This window comes from Arachis stenosperma, chromosome 4, assembly GCF_014773155.1.
Source record: "Arachis stenosperma cultivar V10309 chromosome 4, arast.V10309.gnm1.PFL2, whole genome shotgun sequence".
Classification (NCBI taxonomy): domain Eukaryota; kingdom Viridiplantae; phylum Streptophyta; class Magnoliopsida; order Fabales; family Fabaceae; genus Arachis; species Arachis stenosperma.
Window position 1 is genome coordinate 822,398 of NC_080380.1, and position 27,939 is coordinate 850,336.

The window sequence follows — 27,939 nt, forward strand, 5'->3', positions numbered from 1 at the left end:
TTGAATTTGTCAAAAAAATAAAAAAAAAATTGGATAATAAATTAGATATAATAAAAATTTATTTGTGTGGAGAGTAGAATGGTCATTTTGGCAATTAAAAAAGTGAAATGTGATTGTGTCACATATACAAATGAGTAAAAAAATATACTTTAATTTTAAATTAATTTAATATCAAATAAACCCTAAATAAAATAAAATTACATAAAGATCCTTATCTTTTAGATACTTTGATATTCTTTCACCTTGTTAGAATTCTCCAAGAAAATAACACCTACTAACAAAAAAGCATTGTAAACAAAAAAACCACATCTTATAACCAACAAAGATTAATCTCATCCCTATCCTAAGAATACTTCAGGAATCTATAGTAAATCCAAGAAAGTATAATTGGGATGCATCCAGTCAAGTCACTCACTTTTGAATTGATACTTGATAGCCATGCATAATCAATGAGATCCATCTAACATGTATAGTTGCGCCGATAGGGTGTATATAGTTAAAGTTAATAAAAAAAGAAAAAGTATAGAGAGTCAATAGTTTAAGCGTACTTGCGAATGAAAGTTTAGGAATTATTAGAGATATAACAATTAGTGTTATATTGTCATGTTAGGTTATGTTTTTGGAATTAGTGGGTTTATAATATGGTATTAGAATTCTAGATCCGAATGGTCAAGAGTTCGATCCTTGAGTGATTTTATGACATGAGATGTTTATTATCCGTGGTATCCGAATGGTTATTCTAGATAGTATAAGTGATGTTCATTCTAGAAATTTAGTTTAAGTTAATAACCAAACCGGTTTAAAATGATAAAATCAGTTATTAACCAATTACAAAATTATTAAATCGATTTTAAATTAACTTTAAAAATAAAAAGCTGGTTTTTGCATGTAAAATCCGGTTTTTGTTTATAAAAACTGGTTTGATGGATGGTACTTGCATCCCCACTTGTTTTGATATCAAAATTAAACCAAAGAATAAACCCTAAACCTTTATCAATTGCTCTTCTTCTTTGTCGGGCACTTCACCCTCCCTCTACGGCTCTAGCTTGCCGTTAACGGTGCGGCTCTCTTTGTCCACGATCGTGGTACTCCATCTCTCTTTCTATCTCTAATCGTGTTTGATTTGCATTTGATTTGTTATTCTTGAGTTTTATTTAAAGACACCATATGAGTCTGTCAAAGTATACAGGTCTTAGCTATGGCGGAGGTAATTTCTCATCCAAACACTACACTCGAGGAAAAAGAAGCTCTAGAACCTGAAAATAGTGGAGAAGGGGATGGTGAGCTTCCTCCATCATCACAAAAAGAGGGAGAAGAAACAAAAGGTAATGATGATGTTGTTCTTTGAATCTGTTATGCACAATTTCCAATATCCTTCTTATGAAATTGGCATTGGCGAGTTAAAAACATTATACAAGTTCCTATTTGTCCGTTTTGTCAGTAAATTCAATTTATTTATTTATTTTAACTTATTCACTCTTGCGAGATCTTTTGAATGGTAAAATATATCAATATGAATTTTCTATTTCAAATTGCAATTGAAAGTTCTGTTTCCAGATGGTGATTGTTCTTGTAATATAATATTGTATCTTAAAGCACCTAATGTAACATATACATACATAACATAAAAGAGATGCTCAAGATACACCTATGTCACTGCAGTTCCACTTGCATCATGTGGCACACACATCATGATATCTTGGTACTCTATTGCTTTTCTTTATAGCTATCCCCTAACATTGCTTTTAAATATAATGGAGTATATGGTTAAGTTTTTTTAATTAATGGACTTAATTAGTTGGACTAGCTATCTTAAATAAATTATTAATACATCAAGTAGAAAGTTGAATTGTTGTTTAAGTAAATAACACTTTGAATCCAGTACAACTAGAGGAACCCTAAACTTTCCTCCATAGTGCAAAGTTTTGGATTGAGTAGGTTGGAAGGAAAACAAATCATGGCTTATCAAGTAACCTTTAAGCTTTCAATCATTCATCTATGATTTTTATGAGCATTTTTCACATTGCAGAGGAGATACAGCAACCTTTCACATTTACTTGTATGTGAATCACAACATTTATTATTTTAACATATCTAAGGCAGGCTGAAATAACAACATCATGTGAATGAAGGAACAACTAAATAATCAAAGCAACATTCATAATTAAAAATAATATTACTATGGTCTCACTAGATTCAACGTGTTTCACACTTTCACCGTTTTCATTTAGGACTTAGGCATATGCAAACAACAATTTTCATTTAGTTGGCCTTCCATACATTGAGTTGTATCGATCATTGAACATACGTTTTTGTTTTGACAGAAACTTCGAAGAAAAAAAAGAAGAAATCCAAAAGCAAGTGAGGACTTAAATTGGCATGAGTGAATATTCTCCTAATCATTAATAACTTCTTCTCAAGAATGGTTGTTGTCTTTCTTTTTACAGGAAAAAAAAAGAGATCCTTCAGCAGTCTGATCCGCCATCAATTCCTGTTCTTGAACTTTTCCCATCTGGAGATTTTCCTGAAGGTGAAATTCAGCAGTACAAAGACGAGTAAGTTAATGGCAAATTTTTGAATTTGAGCATGTGGTTTATCTATTTTTCTTTGACTTTGATTCCTTTCTTTTATATGTTATATTTTTGGGGTTAATTTTAAAAGTGAGAAAGAATGAAATGCCATTACAGAGGAAGCATCTTATCTGAATAATCTAACATGTCTCATCAACTTGATTTAAAATACAAAAGCAGCGCAACCATATTTATTAGCATAGCTCAGTATCAGAAATAACCAAAGAAAACCACTATTTTAAAAAACTAAATTTGATGGGTTGGTTTTTAAGTGGAATTGTTCTTAGAATAGTCCATGTGAACCATATGAATCAACATGTTAATAAGTGGTTTTAGATCAATGAACTTGTGAAACCTTGCAAACCAGGCAGTTTTGACCAGTTTAACTGGTTTAATTTTGTTTACTATTTCGGAAAAAATAAAAAATTCAGGTTTTGAAGAAGGGAAATGGTGGAAGCTTGCACAATCTGTTGACATTGTGCCAATTACATTTTCATGCTGTTGTCATGGAAGCCGTGTATATACTTTCTAACATATGAACAAGAAACTTGATTTTATATTAATTTTTAATATTTTTAAGTTTGAATAATTTTATATCTTGTTATGTCTTAATAATTCTATTTTATTATTTTAAGAAAAACAAACATATAAACAATGGATTTTAAATAACATGACATGCTTTAACTAATCTATTGATATTAAATTTTAATAGTTTTAAATTGTAAATTACATTCTGGTTTTATAATGTTATAGAAGAGATATTTAGTGTAAAATATATTAGTATACTCATATGTAGAGAAATTATAGGGAATCAACTTTTAGTTAGCCAACATTAGCCAACTTTTCTTTTTTAATTCTAAAAATTCTCATTTATTGGAGGATTTAGGGTTTATAATTTAGAATTTAGAGTTAAAGGTTTATGATTTAAGGTCTAGAATTTAAGATAACCAATAATTTTAAAAAAATTGACTGATATTGACCGCAAAAAGGTGGCTCCCTAGTATTACTGCATTATATATCATAAAACAACTAGGACATATCTCACTAGGTGGGTTCACTGTATTGATTTGGTGATGCCATAGTTTTCTGTCATAAATCATCTTAGCACATAAACTGTTAACATCTAAATCTCATTTAATAGTTTTACCTAATATATCACAACCTATCTTATACACATCTGGCACCTACCTGACATCATCTTGTTAGGCAAAACTTCAAGGTCTCTGTTCAGGTTTTCAATCTTCAGGTCGTCAATAGTCAATATTTTGCACCATGGCTATGACTGATAATGAACTATCTCTGACTCTTTCACCTCAACCAGCCTCATCCATGACATGGTCACATTCACCATTTTGATGCTAAGTGCTCTCTGTTTCTTACTTACACTCAAATGGAAGCTTTGGCCTGTGGCTCACACACCTCCAATCTCTGTTTTCAACAGGCTTGTGTTGTGTTTTCTTTCCCTTTTTTAGAAACAGCTCCTGCTATTGGTTTTGTGCTTTATTTCCCAGATTCTGTTTCACACTGGTTTCTACTTAGCTCCATTCCATATAATCTGATATTCATGCAACTTCTTTGATTTGGCCTGCACTATTTGGTTATACTTGCTAATTATTTTATTTCTCTTATTGATTTAATTTTATTTTTTTTGGGTTAAATCAATTGTTTGACTCCCTAGTCTTGTTTATTGTCATAAAGAAGTTTTTACAACTTTTGGGAACATTATTTGCACTATTTTCCTTTTCAAATTTTTAGATTATTTTGGTTTATTTTTCCCCAATATCAGCTATCTTCCTTTTAGTGGTTGCTGTGTTGCTATGGCATTTTTGGATGTGGCTTTTCCATGTTGCATTATGTCATTAATTACTTTGACTTGAATACGTAGGTCTTGGTTTCGTAGCTTATTTGTCTTTATTCTTAGAACTGGTTTCGTTTAGCTCAAACCTAGAAGTTACTTAATAAAAGGGTTGCCCAAGCACCTTCTTTGGTCAATTTGGGAACAATTAGATTATTTTTATTATGCTAAATACCTAAGGATATTGTGGAACCACACCTTAAATAGCTTTTATGGGGGAAGAACCACTCTCCTTTAAGTACAACATTAAACATCCCATACTACTCATACTCAAGTTCCTAACATTATTATGGGTAAACATCTGTAATATAAGAGTATTAGAGAAGACATAAGTTGCTTATGTCATGTTAATGGATAGTGGACAAATAAAATCAGGGAAATACAAACTAGTAACGGATTATCCTTAGTTGCTCAACCATGAATCCATGTACAAGCTTCTAGGACCCATTTCAAATCTGAATGAAGCCAAATGAAAGAAAGAAACATTTTACGTAAAGATATTACTAGAGCTCAGATGATATTGTCTCTTTTGTCAAATTCATTTTTACACAAGTGATGTTTGTGGGCTTCCTGGCAAATGGAGAAGTCCATTGATGAAACACTTGCAAGGGTAAAAACAGCTACTACTTGCATATCATTTTATTGTCGCCACTGACCTGGGTATTTTTATTTTTGTCCTTTCTTGATACCTCATTTTGTTGACCTCATTATTGTGAATTTTCAAATATCCGTATGTTTTAGCTGATATGATGGTTACTGTTATGCCAGTAACCTATGGAGAACTACATCAGAGGAGAAGAGAGAGCTGGAGCGCCTTGAGAAACCAATCTATAATTCGGTTCGTCGAGCAGCAGAAGTTCATCGTCAGGTTTCAATTTTGTTTTGAATTTCAGCATTAACTCTTAGTTTTGATGGCTACTTTTTTATGCAAAAATTGTATGTTAGTGTAGTTTAACTTCTTTTGATAGGGAGGAGGATTTGAATTGGGGTATGTGAAGTGAATGAAAATTAATGGTTTTTATGTTTTGTTTAGATTTTCATATGTTTTAAATATTCTCAGGATTCTTTTGTAGCAGTTGCTGAAAACGGAAAATGGTAGTTTATTCTTTTTCCATTTATGCATGCCCCTCTATTTTCAGACTTGAGAACTTGGGGAGAACATTAAGTGTGGATTTTGATCTAGGAGGACCTTTCAAGAGAGATTTGGGCTCAATGTAAATAAAATAACTTATTTTACAAAGTGTAAAAATATTACAATATACTAGCTACAATAGTACAATACTACAAATAAAAAGTTTCTTTCTCTTCTCTTTCTAGTTCGGATGAAAAAGGTGGGCCTTGGGGGCAGTGATTGGTAGCTGTGTCGTGCACTGGGCTGGGCTGCCCTTCTTTTTTCTACAATTGAATGTCAAAAAAATTAATTTTCTTTGCATCTTATTCCTCTAGCCTTCATTACATGTCAACACAAGAGGATGTTATTTTTCTAGCTGTGTTTGTCTCATCACTTTGTCTATATTCGAATGAAGAGCCGGGTGAAATTGCATTTTGTGCTTGGTAATAGGATCTTGACTTTGTGTTATACATTAGCTTATTACATATGCTTTCTCTATGTCTAATTAGGTTCGCAAATATATAAGAAGCATTTTAAAGCCTGGAATGCTGATGACTGACTTGTGTGAAAACATTGGAGAATACTGTTCGGAAGCTAATATCAGAGGATGGCCTGCAAGCAGGCATTGCATTCCCCACAGGATGCTCTTTGAATTGGTAATAGTATGCTCTCTTTTTATTCTTTATTTTTTTTAGATCACGGAATCATCTTCCAACAAATTTCTTTGTTCTCTAGGGTTGCAGCTCATTGGACCCCAAATTCAGGAGACAAGACTGTGCTTCAGTATGATGATGTAATGAAGTTGGATTTTGGCACCCATGTAGACGGTAATACCCAAAATGATTGTATATCATCTTAATACTTCTAAATAAGTTAACTTCAGTAATTGTTAAGTGCCATTAATAATGAGTTTTTGTCTGTAGGATATATTGTTGATTGTGCTTTTACCGTGGCATTCAACCCGATGTTTGACCCTCTGCTTGAAGCCTCACGTGAAGCAACCAATACTGGTATTAAGGTATTTCCTAGAAAGATGCTCAACCTTTCGGCAAGTTGTTTTCATCCATGTCAGGAGAGAAGCATTAAGACATTTATGAGACTAATTGTTCCACTAAATTTGAAATTCCATTAATAAGTGATCTTGTTTGGCTTCATTGACAAAAATCTAATATTAGATAAACAAGAAAGTGAAACATAATGGTGAAAGATATGGTTAGAATATTTGCTGCTATCATACACTACAATTCATGCTATATCATAATAGGAGCAAATCTTCTAAAGAATAATTGTCTTTTCTTTTTTAAATATAAATATGTATATACATATATGTCTATGTATAATATATATACATATAAATCCACTGTTAGTGGGGTCTTAGAAAGTTTAAAAATGCAAGTTCTAATTACCAATTTGGTGAAACGGTAGGAACTTACAAAGTAATTAAAAGCTGAAAGTAGATCTAGAACCATTTTTGTAATGACATTCTAATTCTTAAATGATATAAAAAAAGACAAAAAAAATTTCCCTCTCTTCAAAAGTGTGTAGTCCTAGTTTAGGATCGGCTGTACATTTGGTTTTTGAGTGGTTTATGGTTAACTTGTGGATTTCACTGTTAGGTACTTTTGATGAATGTAGGGTTTCTCCTGGGACTTCGCATTAGTTTTTATTTAACAAATTTGATGATTTATTTTTTTATTGATTGCTCTTGGATATGAAAAGAAGAATTTTTACAAAGAAAAAGAGTATTAAAAAAGGGGATGGGGCATCCTCATATTACATGCAAAAGGACATGATTAACATTTAACACTCTAAGCTAGTGTTTGCTAGTTGAGACAGGCTACAAATATGAAAAATTAAAAACAGAAAGATAGAAAATTGATGTCCCCTTTTTCTCTACTTTTTGGAAGGACAGAAAATACAGAAAACTTGTGTCTTGGGACAGATTGCGATGGTTACCTGCTTCCAACTCGAAACACATTTTTTTGTACTTTATTCTCTGTATTCATTTTCTGTCCCACTTACCAAACATACCCTAAGGGATAAACTGCGTAGCCATGCCAGGTAATTCCTTTTCACATTAGATTTACACGAGAGAAATGAAAAAGGTAATCCTGACATAAAATCAATAATAGAAAAGGAATCATTAAAATCCTTATCGTTCCTTTCCTTTCCAACCAAGTACACCAAATCACTACAAAAGTTAAGTTCTGCCACAGAATCTTTGCTTCTTTAGATAAGACATTTTTTCTGAACTTTGGAGGAAGAAACTGGTATTGATCCATAGGCCGTACCTGGATTCACTGAATATACCAAAATGTATGATCCAAGAGATCTCGTGATAGAATTTAAACCACCCATTATGTGCAATTTAGATGACAAAGCCATTAGAGGTCTGTGCTTCTGAAGCATGTCATTAGTGTTTATTTGATTAAGAACATTAGTGCGAACAAAAACTTTAACCTTTGAAGATGATAGGATTTCTATATTAATTTATCCTAGGAAATCACGAATTGGAAACACGATGTACATGAGAAAATACTAGAGGAGTGAAGTATCCTAGTCTTGATGTCAAAGGTGTTGGGTTAGTGGGGACAGGATTAAACAAAGGAAGATATACCATGGGCATGGGTCATGTTTATCTCCCTGGTACCTGTATTCATGTGGACCAGATATATAAAATTACTAAAAATTTGACATAAAACTACTAAATTTGTAGTGTATGATTTGGATTTCTATTTATCCTTACTATATATAAAACTTGTATTACACTAATTGTTAGATGACTTAGATCACTATAAGTCATACTGTGGTACTAAAATTTCAAGAATTTTTATAATTACTGGTTGCCCCATGGATATCTGCAGGTGCTCATCTGTCTACGGGGAATTATAAGTGAGAGCGGGGCGGGGAATGGGGCCTTATTCTCCACTCTCCCCTGTTAAGATTCCTCCTTCAAAGTTTAAACATCAATAATCACGAATTTGAGTGTCAACAATAATTTGTAAACTAAGTTTAATAATAATTAGCAATTAATATATAGGGATGGATATCTTGTGCAATTTGGGGTTGTGTGCTGATCAATCATTAGAAAGTGCAACGTGGTTGTAGCATCATTCACAGAGTGGTGATGGTGCTGAAGCACTCATCGCTGTTTCACATTGGATCTGTTGAGGATAGGCTGCCTAAAGGTAGGCAACTGCAATGGGGATGCCATTAGTAGAAAATCATGCTCAAAAGCAATTGCCGGTTGTTGGCCCCAGAGAACTATGGCGAATGTTGGCTAAAATCCATGACTAGACTGTGCCAAATAATGACATGGAGATAAATATGGGGTAATAGGAGTGGTGATGTGTCTTAGCAAAAGAAAGTTTCAGCAATGAACAATGGGTACCTGTGGCGTCCACTTTTTATGGTTTCTCTACATACAGACTTGAAAATTTGAGTGAATTGCTTGGGAGAAAGATACTCTTACCATTGTTGCATATGATTATGCAATGCATGAAAGGAATCACTTGAACTTGGTATTTAGTATCTTATCTAATCTTCAGCTTTGGGTCAATATCTAATCTAATCTTAATATAACAGATATTGTAGGATTATGTACAAGATAATCATATGAACATCTATGAACAGTGAATTATCTTAATTGTTTCTAATGTGTCTATATGAGTACATATTAGTCTTGTAGGGAACCACACCTTGAAAGCTAGCTCTTAAGGGGGGAAGAATCACTCTTTTTAAATACAGTATAGAGCATCCTATACTACTCAATATAGGACTTCCCATAATACCCAAGTCCTTAACAATACACCAGCCCTAGAGGCCTGCTGTCCACAGTGGCCTCACTCTATCAACATTGACCTAGCTGTAGCCACTCTGCTATTGTCTATTAGTATTCAATACTCACCGTAATCCAGCCTATAGGTAGCCCTTCCCGTGCCGCAGAATAAGAACAGAGAATGTTGGATTAGAAGTGGAGAGAGTAGACGAAAGAATGAAGAAAGCAGAGAGGCTGAAAGATATCAGGGTGACAGGATTCCAGCCTCTATGAGTGTATTAATGGAAGAACAAAATGCAGAAAAGTAGAGCGCAAGGCAGCATCAGAGGTTACCAGTCCTTCCTTGTCTAAATTCTTCCTTACCTCTTTTAATTCCCGTCACCTCTCTTGTATGCATTTTCAACTCTCCTATAACAGAATCATCCCACACTCATGCCCTCCCCACTAACATTTCCAGCTGTCCTATTTGTTGCATCAGTAAGTCCCACTCTACTTTTATTTTCAAATCTCTCTTTCATTCTTTTGCTGTAAATAAAAGGCAAGAGAACTATTTTTCCCTTCCTCTCTCTTCTTTTCCCTCATTCTACTTGTCGGGTACTCAACAATGAGAATGTTTAGATAAAGATTTTGTTGATGGGAAACTAATGAACCACTACATATGTTTTTCTTGATTCTTTTGGTTTTTTGTTCTGGGTTTACACCAATGAGGCTGTGTTATAATCTTACAAGATGTTTTACCTTACTATGCAGGAAGCTGGAGTTGATGTGCGCCTTTGTGATATTGGTGCTGCAATTCAAGAGGTCATGGAGTCCTACGAGGTTGAGATTAATGGGAAGGTGTATCAAGGTATGAAACTACTGTTGTTATTCCTCTCTCTTTTCATATTTATTTTATTTTTCTGATCTAGATAAATTGAATTTTAGCTTGGAAAAAGTAGATTATTTACAATTTTCTGTTTTAGATGTAATGGGGAACTTTATGGTAGGAGCATTTATTTTGTGGTTCATGGTTGTTCTTCCTATCCCTATAAATTCAACCATGAGTAACTTTTTACTTGTTAGAAATACATAGAGTATTCTATAATATCTCTATCATATCTTGACATACCAAATAATCTCTTAGGATTAGTTTTGAAGTAGCTATTAATATCCAATTATTTCCTTATCTATGATTAGGTTTCACTACTATTTGTTACATACCCGGATATTGCTGATGAGATGAGAGGAGAAGTATCTAATCCTAAGTGAGGGAAGATTCAACCATTACCATTTCATTATAGTAGAAAGAAAAGATTGGAGGGCAGAAAGGGAAAGAGTGGAAGGGGGAAGGAAAGAGTGGAAGGGGGAATATCCTTGTAACCAACCTGCCACCTGGCTCAGTTAGTGAGGGAAGCGTGAGAGGGGGTCAGGAGGTGTAATCCTAACCGAATTGGGTATATGAGGGGAGGTAGTATTAGTAGTAACAGAATTTGTTCCTTTTTTTTTTTATTTTGAGATGGGGGTGAGAACTGGGAAGGAGGAGGTAGGCATCAGAGTGAGAGAATATAACAGAACTAGGAGTGAGGCTGGCTCTCTGTCATGAAATTCCTGTAGTAACTTAGGAATCCATTTTGAATTTTTGGGATTTCCCAGCCTTCCTTTGTATAACAACCTTCTATTTTTCAACTCAAACCCCACTGGAACCTCTTCTCCCTTCCGTTAGATCTGAACTACGTTGCACAATTTCTCATCCCTCTGCACTTCGTCTTCTAACTTATCCCACTCCACTCCACTGGCCACTGATAAAGAAGAGAGCTGGAACTTCTGGGAAAGGGCACCCAACACTCTATTCTTCCCTCCTTCCTTGTATCTTACCTCAAAATTGTATCCTAGGAGCTTGGTCATCCACTTCTGCTGTTCTTCCCCTCCAATTCTCCTGGGTTTGTTTACCCAATGCTGTGTGTGCTTTTAATCATATATATAACAGTGTTAGTGTTACATTCATTTTGCTTGATTATTGATGCCTTCATTTTGTTGAGACATGAGTTTAAGAGAAGTTAAAATGGCCGAGTGTTCCTTTTTATAGCTTCATGGCATTAATTTTCTCTGTATTCCTTACGCATCATGTTTAATGTTGAGAAATATTTCCTTTATGTGAAAGCTTACAAGGGCCCAATAAACAGGCCAAAGGGGTAGTTTTAATCAGTTGCCAACATTTTTCAATATTATGCATCATATCTGCTGCGGGGTATACTTTAACGAGAATGTTATTGCAGTTAAGAGTATACGGAATCTGAATGGACATAGCATAGGACGCTACCAAATACATGCAGGAAAATCTGTTCCCATAGTGAAAGGAGGAGAGCAGACTAAAATGGAAGAGGGTGAATTTTTCGCTATTGAAACCTTTGGATCTACGGGTAATAATTTCTTCTGCTGTTAGATATTTGTTACAATGGCTTGAAATAAATCATTGATGGAACTGGTTTTGAATTTATATTCAGGAAAAGGATATGTGCGCGAAGACCTGGAGTGCAGCCACTACATGAAAAATTTTGACGTTGGTCATATACCTCTTAGGTTGCCTAGGGCTAAGCAATTATTGGCCACTATTAACAAAAACTTCTCTACTTTAGCCTTTTGTAGAAGGTATTTAGATCGCCTTGGGGAGACTAAATACTTAATGGCGTTGAAGAACCTGTGTGACGCTGGCATTGTTCAGGTATGTATGTTACACTAATCAGCCACCTAGAATAGAAATTTTGTATGTGAATTTGTTGATATATTTTTTGTCAAATTAAATGTTGAATGAGTGTTGCGTTTGTTGCGGTGATTGCTGTGTTCTATATTAGCATTAAGCTTATTTAGGTTCACAATGATTGATTTGTGATATCTTAACTGGTCTTAATGCAGCCCTACCCCCCTCTTTGTGATGTGAAAGGAAGCTATGTATCACAGTTTGAACATACAATCCTTCTCCGTCCAACATGCAAAGAAGTTATATCTAAGGGCGATGACTACTGACTTGGATATAAAGTGGTTTGATTAATATTATTATATATCTATAGACATTGTACTGTTTTTTTTTTTTTTTTATTATTAAAAAAACAACTCTTCTTCCTGTAACATCAACCGTACTGTTCTATACTGACACACGTCTTTCGATTTGACGGTAGTCACTTCATCATTGGGCATATTTTCTGGTTCGTGTTAGTATCTTATTCCATAGATCTTGTTAAGGTTGAAAAGATGACCATTCGACTTATTTAGGTTGCATTTGGATTGTCTTGAGAGTTAAATAAAGAGACAGCGTTGGAGACGTGTTTTCTGTTTTTGGGGCAGAGAATTGTCTCTCTTTCTGTCTCTGAAATCAAATGACCTTGTGTTCATACCTGATTGTCTTTCTAACTTATCATAAAGATAATGAAGTAATGCCCCATTGATTCTCCGAAATTTTTCGACACTCATCAAGAGTTTTCATTTTATTGGGAAAAAAAGTAGTCCTTGACTTTTGAAAATAACCAAATTAGTCTATAAATTTACGATTGTGAATCTTTTGTCCTAATTTAACTGTTGTTATTTGTTAATACAATGCTAACATAAAAACATTAAAGTATTAACTTGGCATTTTCAATGGTAAGATGACATAGCTAAGACGTTAGCATGATCAAATATGTGATTTAGATTAGTTAATTAAACTCGTTTTTATTAATTGGTTTTTTAACTAATTTCGCACGTCAATTTAAACATATTAAAGTTTTAACTATGTTATTTTACTATTGGCTATATTATGTTGGCATTATAACGTTTAATGTTAGATAACGATTGTTAAATTAGGGAGCGAATGGATATTCACTATTTGTAAGTTTAGAGACTAATTTGGTTATTTTTAAAAGTCAAATTATTTTGATAAATGATGATTAAATAAATTAGTTTTTAATTAAACAAAAAAGATAAATTAATTTCTAATATTTCTATAAAGTAATAAATTGGTTTTTAATTTTTCTAAAATATAGTATGGGGTCAAACAATGATTGGATAAAGAATAGAGACTAACGATTAGACTGCTTTGATAATGTCATCGTTTCTTGAGAAACGAAATTGTGTAAAATTTTAGAAGATAATAAACTACATTCTGTGCCTATTTTATTGGATATTAATTTATCTAATATTATAAAAAAAATAGAAATCAATTTGTCTAATTTTTTTATTTGGAACTTGCACTTTTATTTTATTATATACAAAATGTACTTTTGTTTATTATATTAAATGATATATGAAACCTAGATTTTATAAATTCTATACCACATCTAATAATAAAGGAAAATCAGTCGGGTCATTATATTCTGTAAGTAAAATGAATGCTAAATCTCAATGGAGTGCCTACTCAAGATTGTAGTTTAGGACACACACTGGAACTTGGAGTTGAAACAGAACCTGCAAGTTCATAAAAAAAAAAATTGCTATTAAAAATATGAAAATAATTTGGTCCATTGAACCAGAGGAATATGCTTACAGATTTCTGCATAACAAGGTTGTTTTGAAACTGGGTCCTCTTCAAATGGGGGTGGGGCTTGGCCGTACACCATATCACAACTCATATCTTCAAAATCTGAGATTAAATTTAGGAAAAGCATGTTAACAATAAATTAATTGTATGTGGACCTTATCATAATAAGAAATTTTGTCCAGTGAATCATGATCAAAGACAAGAGAACATACTCGGAATCATTGTCAATGGAAGTCCGAATTCGTTAGTGAAAAAATCTTGGGTAGGAATCTTGCACATATTGACGCACATTCCCACACAGCCACTGTTCTCCAAGTACCTTTGAGGTGAAAAAGTATTAAGACAAGAACATAGAAATATTTATAAAAGATTTACACATATTTTTCACCAACAGCAGTCAACCTTTTTTAAAATTATTTTGATTATCTTAAATTCTAGATGCAAAATCATAAATCCTTAACTTTAAATTCTAAATTATAAACTTAAATTCTAGAATGAACGATAAATAGGTCTCTGACTTTTTATCTCGAAGATAAATAAGTGTTCGACTAATTAAAAATACAAAAACGTCTTTCATTTTTTAAAACGCGAGACATCTAAGTCCCTCCGGAAAACTAATTTGTCCTTATATATTTTGGACGGAGAGACTTAAATATCTTGTATTTTAAAAAGTTAGTGAAGTTTTTGTATTTTCAATTACTCAAAGACATTGTATTTTCGAATTAAAAAGTTATAAACTTATTTGCCTTTTCCTCCTTTTAAAGGACTAATATTGACCAAAAAATTAGTTCAGTATATTTTCTCTCTACAAAATTGTTGTGAACTTTTTAACATTTCAGCTATCATTCAATTTACCAACTAATACCTACATTCATGGATGGAAGCACATAGAAGTTATGCACACATTCAATTTCCAATATCATAGCCATAAAATCTACCTGCATTTCTTTATATGGACGCCACTTTTTTGCTTCACCCCATTTACCTCTACTTCCACAACCTAGTACATCTCAAGTATCTAAATATTAATGACAACTCCGTCATAGCAGAAAATATAAAAGAATACATAGATTATAGATTAATAAAACTCAACATTATACAAACATCGAATAAATTACCATTTGTACCCATAAAAGATACAGATGTTGATAAATGTACCCATATAAGAATAAAACGACAATTATAAGTACCCGGACGTTGGTATAATTGGTCCGTTAGGGTATTCTTTGAACACGGAAGCTATCTTCAGTGGGTACAATTGTTGTTTTATTCTTATATGGATACATTTGTCAGCGTCTGTATTTTTCATGGATACAAATGGTAACTTATTCTACAAACATCCAAAAAAATGGGAAGGCACAATATTAAACTGTTAGGATAAAATTAGTTATTCACTATAGCAGAATCATTGGAAGAACATACAATACTACTTTTTTTTTTTAATTCTTGACAAACATTACATGTACTCTGCACTCGAGAGGATTCATCAACAACTGAAAACTATTCCTTGTGAATTAGCAAGGATTTTTAGGAATAACTTGAAATCGATTCAACCGAATCAGAACGTTAGTTTCATAATAATATAAGATTCCAATTTCCAAAAGCTCTACTAAAAGAAAATGCAAGAATGTTCATATTTTTACTTTCTCTCTTTACAACATCTGTTCTTGCAAACAGAAACATGAGATGATGCATTTGGCTGTCAAAATGAACACATGCATAGAAACAATCACTTGTAACTAATCTAACATTCAAGAAAAGCAAAACTATTATAGTAAAGTGCAAGGCCTCAATCCTCACGGTTCATTTCATTGAATAGAAACTCGAGCCTAGCCTATGCATATCTTGAGATTACTATAAAATTCTAGAACCTTGGAGAATATAGCATGACCCGATTATTAAATGATAGAGTAGGATTTAGTAACTAAATTACCTCAGAAGGCCCAACTAACCAATGGAAGAAAGGCACTGTCAATGCAGCATTAAACTCTGCAGCCCATTTTGTTGGTGGAAACAGTTTTCTGAACTGCAGAAACAACACAAATAAGGTGACTTAACAAATAGTATGATTAGAAACATCAATGCTTGGAGAGTTAAAGATTGGAATATTTGTTTTGTAAATATTTATAGAGAAAGCAATAGAGGTGCCAATTGCCTTGTGCGCAAAGGCTTAGAGTTAGAACCAGGATTACACTTTTAGGATACACCTCCTAGAGAGGTAGTGAGCATCCTTTTTGATGATGAAAAAGGGGTTTCTTTACCCCGTTTAGTTTGTGTTTAGGTCTTTTTTCGGGTTATTTAGCCCGTCTTAATACAAAAAAAAAAAAGGCGACTTAACAAAACAACACACACAAAACATATCAGGCATCTATGGTTTCCCACTTTTACTATATAGCATCACAATTATGGTGCTAACACAAATAAATTACAACCTCCAGTTTACACATATTTGTCACTTTCAAAAAATCTTAATTGTTACTCTAGTATTTCAATACGAACAATGCTACATGATTGGTAAATATTATCATTTTTGTCCCGTACTTAGCCAACAATAATTTATGACTATATTTACAGACGTTTTGCACACAAGAAACATATAGTTTGCATATATATTTACTAGAGTTTTGCACACATAAATCAATCCAGTTTGCATCTATTTTTTTTCAGATTTTGTATACATAAATTAATAAAATTTATTTGTTAAAGACAATTTAGTATTTATACTGGTTAAATAATGTTAAAAAATTACTTGCACGCAAGAGTTTCTCTTTCAATATAGAACTTATTATCATGTTTCCGTTCTAATTCTGACACAAGAAGCAGAGTAGAACTTGAATTCAGAACAGAGTTACAAAGTATACATAGTGACAAATTAGCCAGCTTACTCCATTTCAGCCATTTTTCTCCACTTGTGCTATATACCATCACCAGAAAATGGTGCTAACACATAAATACACTACTTCTGAGTAAATTTCTTTAACTTGTTACTTTAAGATTTTATTGTTTTAATCATACCTTGCACACAGTTCTAATCATAATAAATAAAAAAAATAATTAGAATGGCCAGAAAAATAATTACACCTGTTGGAAACTTCATGATTTTTTTAAGAAGTTAGTCAAACTTTTGTTGGTAAAATTTATGAAACTTTTTTAATCCATAAACATTAATTCCCATGTGCTTTTCTAAGTAAATCATCACTAGCAAAGAAAAGGTAGAAAAAAAAATTCAGAACACGTCTAGAAAAAAAAATGGTATAAAAAATAATTAATTGAACAATACTATATGATCAACAAATATTATCATTTTTAGCTAATATTTATTCGGTAATAATTTGTATTCATATTTCCAGACATTTTACACACAAAAACATATAATTTATATTTATATTTATCAAAATTTTACGTAGATAAATCAATGCAGTTTGTACTTATAATTTTTTCATATACACATAAATTAACAAAATTTATATATTAAAAATGGTGAAAACTCACGTGAAATTAATAATTGAAAGCCGTTAAATGATTTGACTGGTTTGACTAAATTTTCATCTAACGGCTCTCACCTATCAACTTCACGTGAAGTCGAATCATCTAACAGCTCTCACCTATCAACTTCACAGGAAGTCGACTGCACTTGAGTTTCCACCATTAAAAATAATTTAGTATTTATACTAATCAAATGATGACAAGAAAATACTAAAAATTGATAGAAACTCATGAGGTGCAATCAACTTTACCTAAAGTCTACAATTGAGAGTCGTCCAATAAAAAGTTATCAAATCAATCCCATCAACTATCAACTTCACACTGAGTTTTCATCTTAAAAATTACTGCCTCAAGAGTTTCTGATTAAGTAATTGCGAACCTGAGCAGGCGCACCTGGAGGAAGCATGGACAAGAGAACTTCTCTAACGACTTCCTGCTGCTGAGCACGTGACCTACGCTCCATCACCCTCTTCGACACATTCACGAAACTCTCATAGTCATAACCCCAATCCCACAAACCCTTCTTCTCCTTCTCCTCCTTCTTCCTCTTCTCTTTCACAGGTTCTGCGAACTTCTCCATCTTTCTTGCAAACAGAGTCATGAACGCCTTCTCCACCACGCTGTCATTGTAACGCGTCTTCTGTCCCAAAGGAGCAGGCTCACCGGAAGGTTCCGCTATCCCACACCACGTCACGTTATTCCTGTTGCCGCCATTGCCATTTCTTACAGTTCTGCGGTGCTGCTGTTGTGGTGAAGGGGTTGGAAGCACAACTTGGAAGCTCAGAACCACCATCAATGATTACAGCTTTTTGATGGAATAATTAATGTGTAATAGCATCGCCAATAAGGAATCCAATTTTCAGCGCAAATATTTTGATTCATATGAGTGTCCGGATATGATGACTTTGAAGCCTATAAGCCACATGTTCCCTTATTCATATATTGAAAATAAATTTTGATTGGATGGACCTTATCTACTACAATATTTATTAGTGGCAACACTTTAATGTAAAAGAATAGATTACATAGTGTTCGTTCTGATACAGTGTAAGGAAAAGAATATATAAAAAAAAAAAATATGATGTGCACATAAAAAATAATAAAAAAAATCATGTATAAATAGATTTTTTTAAATAAATAAAATAAATATTATAATTATGCATCACATATATACGCATTTTTTAGAGTATTTACTTATTTGTACAATGCACCTGTAAACAAAATAAATATAGCCGTATCTTGTTTATACGGTAAACGAGATAAGACACGTACATATCTCAATATATCATGTTTATAAACGTGATACATTCAAAAAGGCGGGTTATGTATATCTTGTTTCTACTGATATGATAGGATAAAAGTCAAACATATATAAAAGGATCAATAATTGGAAGGGGTATCATGTTGCGCTAGAACGGTGGTCTGGCATTTAGGAGCTCCTTCACGTATTTCCATGTCGACAGTTGGTGTCAAGTCTGGAAGTCACGCAGGCACCCATTTATTGACTCTCCATCTGTGTGTAATCTAAGGTGGTTCGCAATATTTTGCAGAGTGATGATACATTCATTCTATGACAGGTGAAAAGTGTGGGTCTCCAAACGCCACCATTCTACGAATGCAATGATCAGGGAGTTATCAAACACAATGTCCTTGAGATGTATTATGTAGCCAAACCCAGTTTGCTGTTTCGATTTATGCTTACATGCAGGTTATCCTAGTAAATCTAAACAGCATTATTAGATTTACTAGGATAACAGGCATGCATGATTCAAAACAAGGTAATTAGATTTACCTAAAGAGCTAAATCTACTACATAGAGAGGTGATAGGAGATATTCATGTAATGTTTTTTAATAACTATAATTTTTTACTCATTTGATAATTTAAATAATTATCAATAACTATACAGTGCTCACATACTGTTTCTATCTTCTTCGATTCTCTGTATTTATGGTTGCACTAAATTCTTCTCGTATTCAATTTTTTTTCATTTAGTTAAGTTTAAAATTTTAAATATTATTTTAGATTAGTAACTTACACGAACAAAAAATTACTAATTTCTAAAAATATCGATGTGATTTAAAATTGTTCATTTGAAACTAACATATTATTTTTATAAAAATCAACACATTTTAAATTAGTATTAAAAAATAATTAAAAATAATAAAAAAATTAAAAATTTTGATAAATTTTATTTGAACATATATAATTAAAAATTAAATGTGTTGGTTTATAGAAATATAATGAGCTAGTTTTAAGTGAACAGCTTTAAATAACTACTTTTACGTAAATTTATCTGTCTTTTTCTAAAATCTTGTGATTTTTTATGTGTAAGCTAGTAATTTAAAATTAACCGTCTATTTCTACTGTTGTTTGAAACCATCTATTTTAAATAGTTTAGTACAAATAAACTTAAAAAAGTTATTAATTTAAAATTTAAAATATAAATGAGATATCATTTAATTAAAGTCGATCTAAATGGTAACAAAGTATATTAATTTTTATTTTTTAAATTGATATAAATTAAATTATTAATATTATTTTATTATTTTCAAAAATTATATTTTTATATTTATTAAAATTATATTTTTATATTTATAACTTTATATATCTCATTTACGGTATAAACGATATAATTATAAATTTATCTCATTATGTGTATTTTTTTAAAATTCTATTATCTCATTTGCAAACGAGATAATACTAAATAAAATCGTGTCTTATCTCGTTTATGGTGTAAACGAAATATAAGCAATCTTAATTTGTTTACATAGTAAACGGAATATGTAAAAAAAAATTGATAAATATGTTACAAATTACTTATACCCATAAATAAAATATTTATTTAAAAAATTATAATGTATGTGTATTATATATAGTATATCAATATTTTAAAGAAATAATTTTTATACTTAATTTCATAAATTAAATGATAATTTTGTTGATATAGTATTTTAATTATTTTTTTCAAATTACATATTGTAAATTGAAATACACCGGTTGGATTTATGTCTGTACCATATAAATTTAATCACCTTATTTTGATTTATGCATGTTTGTATGTTGTCTTAGTAAATCTAAACAAAGTGATTAGATTTACTAGAATAATATGCAAATATATATAAATCGAACCAATTGATTTATATAGAGAGTTAAATCTAGTCTAATTCATTTAATTTACATAGAGATGTGATTGAGGTGATTCATGTTACGTTTTTTATTGTGGGTGATTTGTGTAAAATTAGATGAATGTGGGTTTAATTATGTGAATTATTATTATTATTATTATTATTGTTTACACCGAAGGCGCAAACAGGTTCGGCTTTTCAATTTTGAAGATTTACGAATGGATTGAGGTATCGAAGTTAAAACAAAAGGATAGGGGCTTTTTATCCAAACCTGAGGGAGTGTGCCAAGCTTCAACTCTGCCAATGGCTTTAACCCTCTTCTCCTCCCCTTCACTCTCTTCCTCTTCTTCTTCTTCTCTCTTTTCTGTTCCCGTCAAATTTTCCCTAAACCCCCAAACCAACATCTCTCTCCGGTTCACTAAAACCAAAATCCCTCTTCCACATAGAAGACGCTTCAATGTCATTGCCATGGCTCCCCCTAAGCCCGGTGGCAAAGCCAAGAAAGGTAACATACTACCTTCACTTTCATTTCCTCTAAGCAGAATTCACTCATGGTTTGGGTGTTGCAGTTGTGGGAATCATAAAGTTGGCTCTGGAAGCTGGGAAAGCCACTCCTGCTCCTCCGGTTGGACCGGCTCTCGGTTCAAAGGGTGTCAACATTATGGCTTTTTGTAAGGATTACAATGCCAGGACTGCCGACAAGGCCGGTTATGTCATTCCTGTCGAAATCACAGTATTTGATGTAAGCTCTTTACTCTTTCATTTCCATCCCCCTTCTTCTTCCTTTTTCTTTGACATTAATATTTTTCATTTTCCTTCTCCAGGATAAGAGCTTTACTTTCATATTGAAGACTCCACCTGCTTCGGTTCTACTACTTAAGGCTGCCGGTATGTTCTTTTTTTGCCTCCAAGGTGTTTGATGTTATGCTTGATGTTCTGTTTCAGAAAATTTTCTTTCTTAAATTTGAAAATGTAATCTTAAATTGCGAATTAAGCATTATTCGAGTAAGCTAAATGGTGGGATGCTGTCATTTCACTAAATTTGATTAGTGACCATCTGAAATTAAGTGATAGATTATATATGTTAGGTATTCATAATAATGTTTGAGATTGCATTTGAATTTTGAAGGGTCAGGAAGCATGAATTTTTATGGGTGCCATTTGTTTGGAATTTCAATTTCTTATACAAGCTAGATTGGAAAGTGATTGTAAGGGTAATATGCTAGCTCTCGGTTGCCAACTGAAGTTCAATTTTTGAGAAAATTGTCTATCTATGTTCTACCATGAACAAATTACTGCAGATACAGATATGTTTCTGTGGTCTTTACAAGATTATCATTCTTCTGATGAGATCTGTGTCCTTGCTTTTGAATGTCTGAATTGATTTTATAGGAGTGGAAAAGGGTTCGAAAGACCCGCAGATGCAAAAAGTAGGTAAGATCACGATTGACCAATTGCGAGCAATTGCTACTGAAAAGTTGCCAGACTTGAATTGCTCGACTATCGAATCTGCTATGAGAATAATAGCAGGCACTGCAGCAAATATGGGAATTGATGTTGATCCTCCTGTTCTTGAACCCAAGAAAAAGGAACTTGTGTAATAAGATCTTATTTTTGGCTAAGAGTTTGAGAATTCTTAGGTTGTTCCTGTACACTGTCTTTCTTTCTTTCTTTCTTTCTTCGAGAACAACAAAGAAAACATCAACTGGTTTTTATTATTTTGTATTACTTAAATGTATGCCCTCGTTATATAGTTAAATTTGGAAAAGCTTTCGTCAATCACTGGCATGATACTTGTATTGAGCTGAGTTTGATTGAAAATGATTTGATGCCAAAGATCTCATTCTCATCTGTTTGAAGAATCCGAGGATGTGAACGAGTCATGGTCATGAATAGTTCGGTGAAAACCATGTAAAAGTATTCTCAAAACAATCTCTAATTTGGATAGCAATAGATATTTGACAAAAATGTGTATATTCATGCCTTTTACATGTATGCGTATGATGCCTACACATTTTTAATATTTTAATTCATTATTATTTTCATTGTTTTATCTTTCTTGTTCTTCCAAGAAAAATCCTAATAGCAAAAACACTGAAAATAAAAACGATAATTTAAATAGACTCTTAAGGTTTCCTTATTGCCTTCTTTATTATCTATAAAATAAAGCCTTTCACCCCTATATAATTTTGCAGTTGTCTTCTCTATTTTCTATATGTTTTCTCATTAATATATACGCTATTTATGTTTTTTCATTACATTCATCTTACTATTTCATTCTTATTTTTATTCAGCCTAATAGAAACAGATTTGGTTTAGTTACAAGAGGAAAGGTAAGTAGTCTACTTGCTGGGTTTTAGTTGTTTTAGTTACTAATTGCTGTAAATTAGCTATCTAGTTGTTTCCTTTGAGCTGCACTAGCAGGCATAAGGGAAATAGTTCTCAGTCCTAACAGTTGCCTATAAATACTAGTTGATTAGTTGGTTTTAGTTTTGTGAATTTTCTGTTAAAACTGTTAGAACGGGAGAGGAAGAACTCCCTCCACAGTTGGTAAGCCTATGACACAAAACATTCCTAAATGGTTGGTTCTCATAGCGGCGGCGACAGGTCCGGCAAGCAAGAGTGCGGAGTCAGGGATGGAGCCTCCGAAACAGCGGGGAGCGCCGCACCTTAGCAATGAGGACTACAAAGCTAAACGTGTACGAGGCGAATGCTTCTTCTACGATGAACCATACTCAGCAGGGTATGTGTGCAAGAACAAGGAATTCAAGTTGTTGATTATGGAACCTGAGGCTGAGGAGGGAGATTGGTTAGAGCACGAAGCTGGAGGCAGTAGAGCAATTGGAGCTCAAACTTTCATGCTCTAACTGCCACATAGGTCAGTCAAAGCGTGAGCCGAGGTGTGGGGACATCATGTGCGGGTGATGGTGGATTGTGGCACCTCAGACAACTTTGTAGCACCAGAAATCCCAGTAGAGTTGGGTTTGGTCGTGGATACCACGCCTAGGTTCTATGTAAGGGTGGCAGATTGGCGCTATTCGAGGGGACAAGGCAGATGCAAGGGGGTTACACTGAGCTTCCAGGGGATGTCCAGAACTGAGGATTTCTACCTATTCCCCATTGATGAGGCTGAATTGGTTTTGGGGTTGGCATGGCTAGATAAGCTCGTAGTCATTTGAGCCAATTTTAAGGACTCATTGAGATACTCAAGGGTGTGGAGGCTTTAACCTTGAAGGGTGATCCAGAATTGTATTATGGGGATTTAAGTTTTCACTCGACCTCGGTCACAAGTGTTCCACAGTTGATACAACGGTGTTGGACGCTCATGAGATAGTCTGTCAATCCCTACTAGGTTTACTGCTGTATCGGTCGCATGATCACGCTATTCCTTTAAAGGACGGGTTTGCAGTGCCTAACATTAGGCCTTACGACTTTCCACACCACCAAAAAGCGGTGATTGAGGAAATGGTTTCGGAAATGTTGGCTTTGGGAATCATCTGGCCTAGTATGAGCCCCTATGCTAGTCCCATCTTGTTGGTCAAGAAGAAAGATGGGAGTTGGAGGTTTTTTGTGGACTATCGCGCTTTAAATAGGATAACTGTGGCAGACAATTTTTCGATCCCGGTCATTGATGAGCTTTTGGATGAATTGGCGGGAGCCACAGTTTTTTCCAAGCACCAAATTAGGATGCGCGACAAGGATATTCCCAAAACTGTCTTTCAGACGCACGAGGGGCAGTATGAGTTCTTGGTAATGCCCTTTGGTTTAACCAATGCACTGAGTTTGTTCCAAACATTGATGAATGACATCCTTAAGCTGCTACTATGGAAGTTTGTGTTGGTCTTCGTTGGTGATATTTTGATCTACAATCGCGACGTTGAGAGTTATGCCGATCACTTGCAGAAGGTATTTCGCATATTAATTGCCCATCAGCTTGTGTCAAATGCCAAGAAGTGCACTTTTGCAGTAGATTCCGTTGAGTATCTGGGCCATATAGTCTCAGCTGAGGCGAAATCAATGCCATGCTTGCTTGGCCGCTCCCTAAAGACTTAGGTGCTTTACAGGGGTTTTTAAGCCTCATGGGGTACTATTGTCGGTTTGTGCAAGGGTATGGCACAAATACTAAACCATTTACAGATTTGACAAGGAAGAATGCTTTTGAATGGAACAATCGAGCTATGGCAGCTTTTCAAAAACATAAATCCCTCATGGGAACACTTCCCACTTTGGTTATTCCAGATTCCTCAAAAGAGTTTGTTATCGAGACCGACGCCGCAACCAAAGGGTGGCGGGATGTGTCATCTCAACAAGGGTGTCCTTACCGGTTCCAAAGAGGATATGGGAACATGTGACGATGGACTTCGTGGTTAGCTTATCCAAGTCTAAGGACATGGACACCATTTTTGTGGTGGTCCATCGGTTGAGCAAATATGTCTATTTTATCCCGTTATCACATCCTTTCTCGGCCAAGGAGGTGGCTGCAGTTATCGTTAAGTGGTGAAGCTTCACGGGTTCCCAAAATCAATTATTTCCGACCGGGTTTCATGAGTAGAAAATCTAATCAAATCCAAATTAGTGCAGTTTTAATCGATTTTCAGTTTGAATTGAATTGGATGAGCAGTTGAATTTGAATCGGTTTGGATTTGAACACTCCTAGATATATGCAGTTATATATACCGGTTTGGTTTGGTTCAAATTTTTAGTGTCAAAATAAAAAACTATACCAAACCGAACAAAAAACTACAAAATTTTATTTCTTTCGGTTTGTTCGATTTTTTATTTTTTTTAGTTCCGTTGATCAATTTTGTTCAAATTGAATCAACTTTGAACACCCCGTAATATATAATATAGGTACCGAAATAAAAAATTCTCAAATGAATAATCTTTAATATAATGTAATGTGATCTGTCTTTTTTCGCGTTCAAAGGTTAAAATTATAACAACGCTCCATGTCTTCTCTAGAGCTATATGTTTTCTCGAAAGAATAAACCATCTTCGCATATACCCTTTTACAATCAAATGAATAGATACAGAATACTTCATTTCAATGATATATCTTCTTATTAAAAGACTTGTGAAGTTAAGTGATATAAGAAAAAAAAAACAAGTATGAAACTGTTGAAAACAACCGTTAATCTCAGCTATTTGGATAACAAAAAAATAAGCACATAATCGTCTTGGTATCAAGGAGAAAAACACCAAGCAAATATTCTCCAACGCCACTAACTAGTTCATGTTGAGCAACTTAAAGATTCAACAATGTAGATGCAAATTTCATGGTGACCTCTACTAATGGTTGTGGCGTCAATGTTGTGACCCTCCAAATAACGCCTTGCTAATTATGCCGGTGGCCTCGATGTATCGGTCGACACACCTAGAGATGCAACTGCTTTCGCTTCCGCTGAGACTTGAACCTGGTTTTGTGATGCACTTCTCAAAACACTTTCCTCTCACTGTCTGCTTACAAAAAAACAAGTTACCATGTGAATAGCTGAATCCACATATCAAACAAGACCAACCAAACCAGCTCCCAAGAAAAGAAAAAAAAAAAACTAACAATAACAACAGCCTAACCGAACAAAATCAACATTCTAATATGCCAGAACCAGTATTGCCCCAGCCAAGCAGTTTAGTGGAAGGGTCCTCACTATCCTACCCAGGCTATTGCTACGATATTTCGTTGTGATACAACAGTTTTGCAATAATATGTGTAAGTGGCTGGGACAATGCTTGAACATATAGAGGAAATCAATTGCATCATGAGACATTTCAGTATTTCATAACATTGAACATCCAGCTCTTATCATAAGCGATGATACGTGCAAAAGGATAACTTCAATGATTACATGTTACTGCATCTCTTTCTACATGATGAACAAACCTTGGTGAATTTCCTAACTCCTTTCAATTTTTTATAAAAGCTACATAAACAAGAAAATAAATGGACAAACCATTCTGGTTTTAACAGGCAAAGAAATAACATATTTAGAGCTCAGTTCTAGTAGACTTTGGGACCAATTGCCCATTAGTCATTTTCTCATCGACGTACTCCTTTATAGACAGCACATTGATAATATTTTATTTTAATAAAATAACAGTTAAAATAAGTACAATAAGACTGTAGGAATTGTTTAAATTCAAGATGATTTGTCAATAAAACTATAGTTCTGACGCAAGGTAAAATACCAAAAGGACAAATTGTGAAAATTATCAACCAGCATGGTACCTATACCGCAAGCAGGTTCATTTTGGCAAATTCAGGACCTATATTTTGTGCAGCGTTCCTCTGATTGAAATTATTTTTATTAATTTGTTGAGAAATCAGGCACACAAACCCCTTACCCAAAAATGAAAATAGGTTGTTAAATAGAAGGGAACCTTGCAGTTGAAACCAGTAAACCACAGATTAGTGGTTAAAAGAGAAGTGCTAAACAGTCATCAGAATTTATTAATTTTAGTTATCACTTAGCCATCAACTCAATTCTTTTAGTCTAATTTCTTTAGTTTAATAATCGAGTAAATGTCCTTTCTGGTCCCTAACCATTTGTCTGATGGACTTCTCATCCCCTAAGAAATTTAAAAACCCAAATCGGTCCCTATCTATTTTGATATATGTACATTCCAGTCCCTATCTATTTTGAGTAAATGCCATTTTCGGTCCCTAACTAGGGACTGGAATGTATATATATAAAAGAAGATAGGGACTGATTTGGGTTTTTAGATTTCTTAGGGGGGTGAGAAGTCCATCGGACAAATGGTTAGGAACCGGAAAGAGTATTTACTCTTAATAATCTAACATCATACTTTATCCCGTATTTTTAAACATTGATTGCTAACTTAATGTCAAAAACAATAAATTCTGATGACTCTCTCAAATTCCTCGTGATTAAAATCTGTTGCATCTCATCTCAGCCTCGGGTACCGTGCTCGATTCCTATTCCCCCCCCCCCCCCCCCCCCTTCTCTCTTACTGCCGTTGTTAAAAATAAAATAAAACAAAAGTGAAGTTTCTTTGTTTCTGGACTTTACAGCTTACGTTAGAAGCAGTGAAGATAAATATCCATGAAAGATAAAACAAAATCAATGACTACGCTATACAACTTGATCCAGATCAAGCAAGATTCAAGAAACAATGGCAATGCCTTCATGAATGAAAGGAAAGATATGTACCTCGAGAAATTGCTGAGCATATTCCAAGGCGAGCTGGCTCTGGAGCTGTTTCTTGAGGTCTTGCGCCGACATTTGCTGCGACGATCCAGGCGAAGGACTTGAGAATGAATCCATTTGCTTTGCTTGCTTTCTGCCTCACTCACTCTGCGCACTGCACCCTAGGGGTCGTTTTGTGTTGTATGGCTTTGCCGCTTCTCACACAATGGAGTAAAACCCTAAATCTCAATTTGTTCATTTATCATAACTTTCAAATTTTAAAAAGACTTACAAAATATATTTATAATTAAACTCACATTAGCGGTATTTTTTAATTTAAAAATAAAAATAAAAAATATAATCAAATTAAAAAATATT

At 33.7% G+C, this 27,939-nt stretch overlaps 4 protein-coding genes across 4 annotated transcripts; 2 read left to right on the forward strand and 2 right to left on the reverse strand.

Moving 5' to 3' along the window:
- The first annotated feature begins 954 nt into the window (after window positions 1–954).
- Window positions 955–12,682, forward strand: LOC130974086 (methionine aminopeptidase 2B-like). Its single transcript, XM_057898837.1, is given in 13 exon segments — window positions 955–1,085; window positions 1,183–1,325; window positions 2,325–2,361; window positions 2,448–2,555; window positions 5,194–5,293; window positions 6,046–6,105; window positions 6,107–6,192; window positions 6,272–6,363; window positions 6,460–6,554; window positions 10,065–10,161; window positions 11,570–11,713; window positions 11,798–12,015; window positions 12,207–12,682. Coding segments are annotated over 12 exon segments (1,275 nt in total). The 5' UTR covers window positions 955–1,085; window positions 1,183–1,198; the 3' UTR covers window positions 12,318–12,682.
- An 808-nt stretch (window positions 12,683–13,490) lies between these two features.
- On the reverse strand, window positions 13,491–18,218 carry LOC130973542 (beta-carotene isomerase D27, chloroplastic). The gene is made up of 6 exons (XM_057898124.1): window positions 17,669–18,218; window positions 15,737–15,829; window positions 14,742–14,803; window positions 14,016–14,122; window positions 13,810–13,905; window positions 13,491–13,730 (listed from the first exon to the last, which is right to left on the reverse strand). The coding sequence occupies exons 1-6, from the start codon at window positions 18,080–18,082 to the stop codon at window positions 13,681–13,683; spliced, it is 822 nt and encodes a 273-aa protein (XP_057754107.1). The 5' UTR covers window positions 18,083–18,218; the 3' UTR covers window positions 13,491–13,680.
- Window positions 18,219–20,625: 2,407 nt separating this feature from the next.
- LOC130973674 (50S ribosomal protein L11, chloroplastic) lies at window positions 20,626–22,195 on the forward strand. Its single transcript, XM_057898290.1, has 4 exons — window positions 20,626–20,921; window positions 20,986–21,158; window positions 21,241–21,304; window positions 21,809–22,195. The coding sequence occupies exons 1-4, from the start codon at window positions 20,720–20,722 to the stop codon at window positions 22,015–22,017; spliced, it is 648 nt and encodes a 215-aa protein (XP_057754273.1). The 5' UTR covers window positions 20,626–20,719; the 3' UTR covers window positions 22,018–22,195.
- A 3,206-nt stretch (window positions 22,196–25,401) lies between these two features.
- Window positions 25,402–27,823, reverse strand: LOC130976361 (mitochondrial import inner membrane translocase subunit Tim13). Its single transcript, XM_057901210.1, has 2 exons — window positions 27,586–27,823; window positions 25,402–25,873 (listed from the first exon to the last, which is right to left on the reverse strand). The coding sequence occupies exons 1-2, from the start codon at window positions 27,697–27,699 to the stop codon at window positions 25,721–25,723; spliced, it is 267 nt and encodes an 88-aa protein (XP_057757193.1). The 5' UTR covers window positions 27,700–27,823; the 3' UTR covers window positions 25,402–25,720.
- Between the last annotated feature and the right edge of the window lie 116 nt (window positions 27,824–27,939).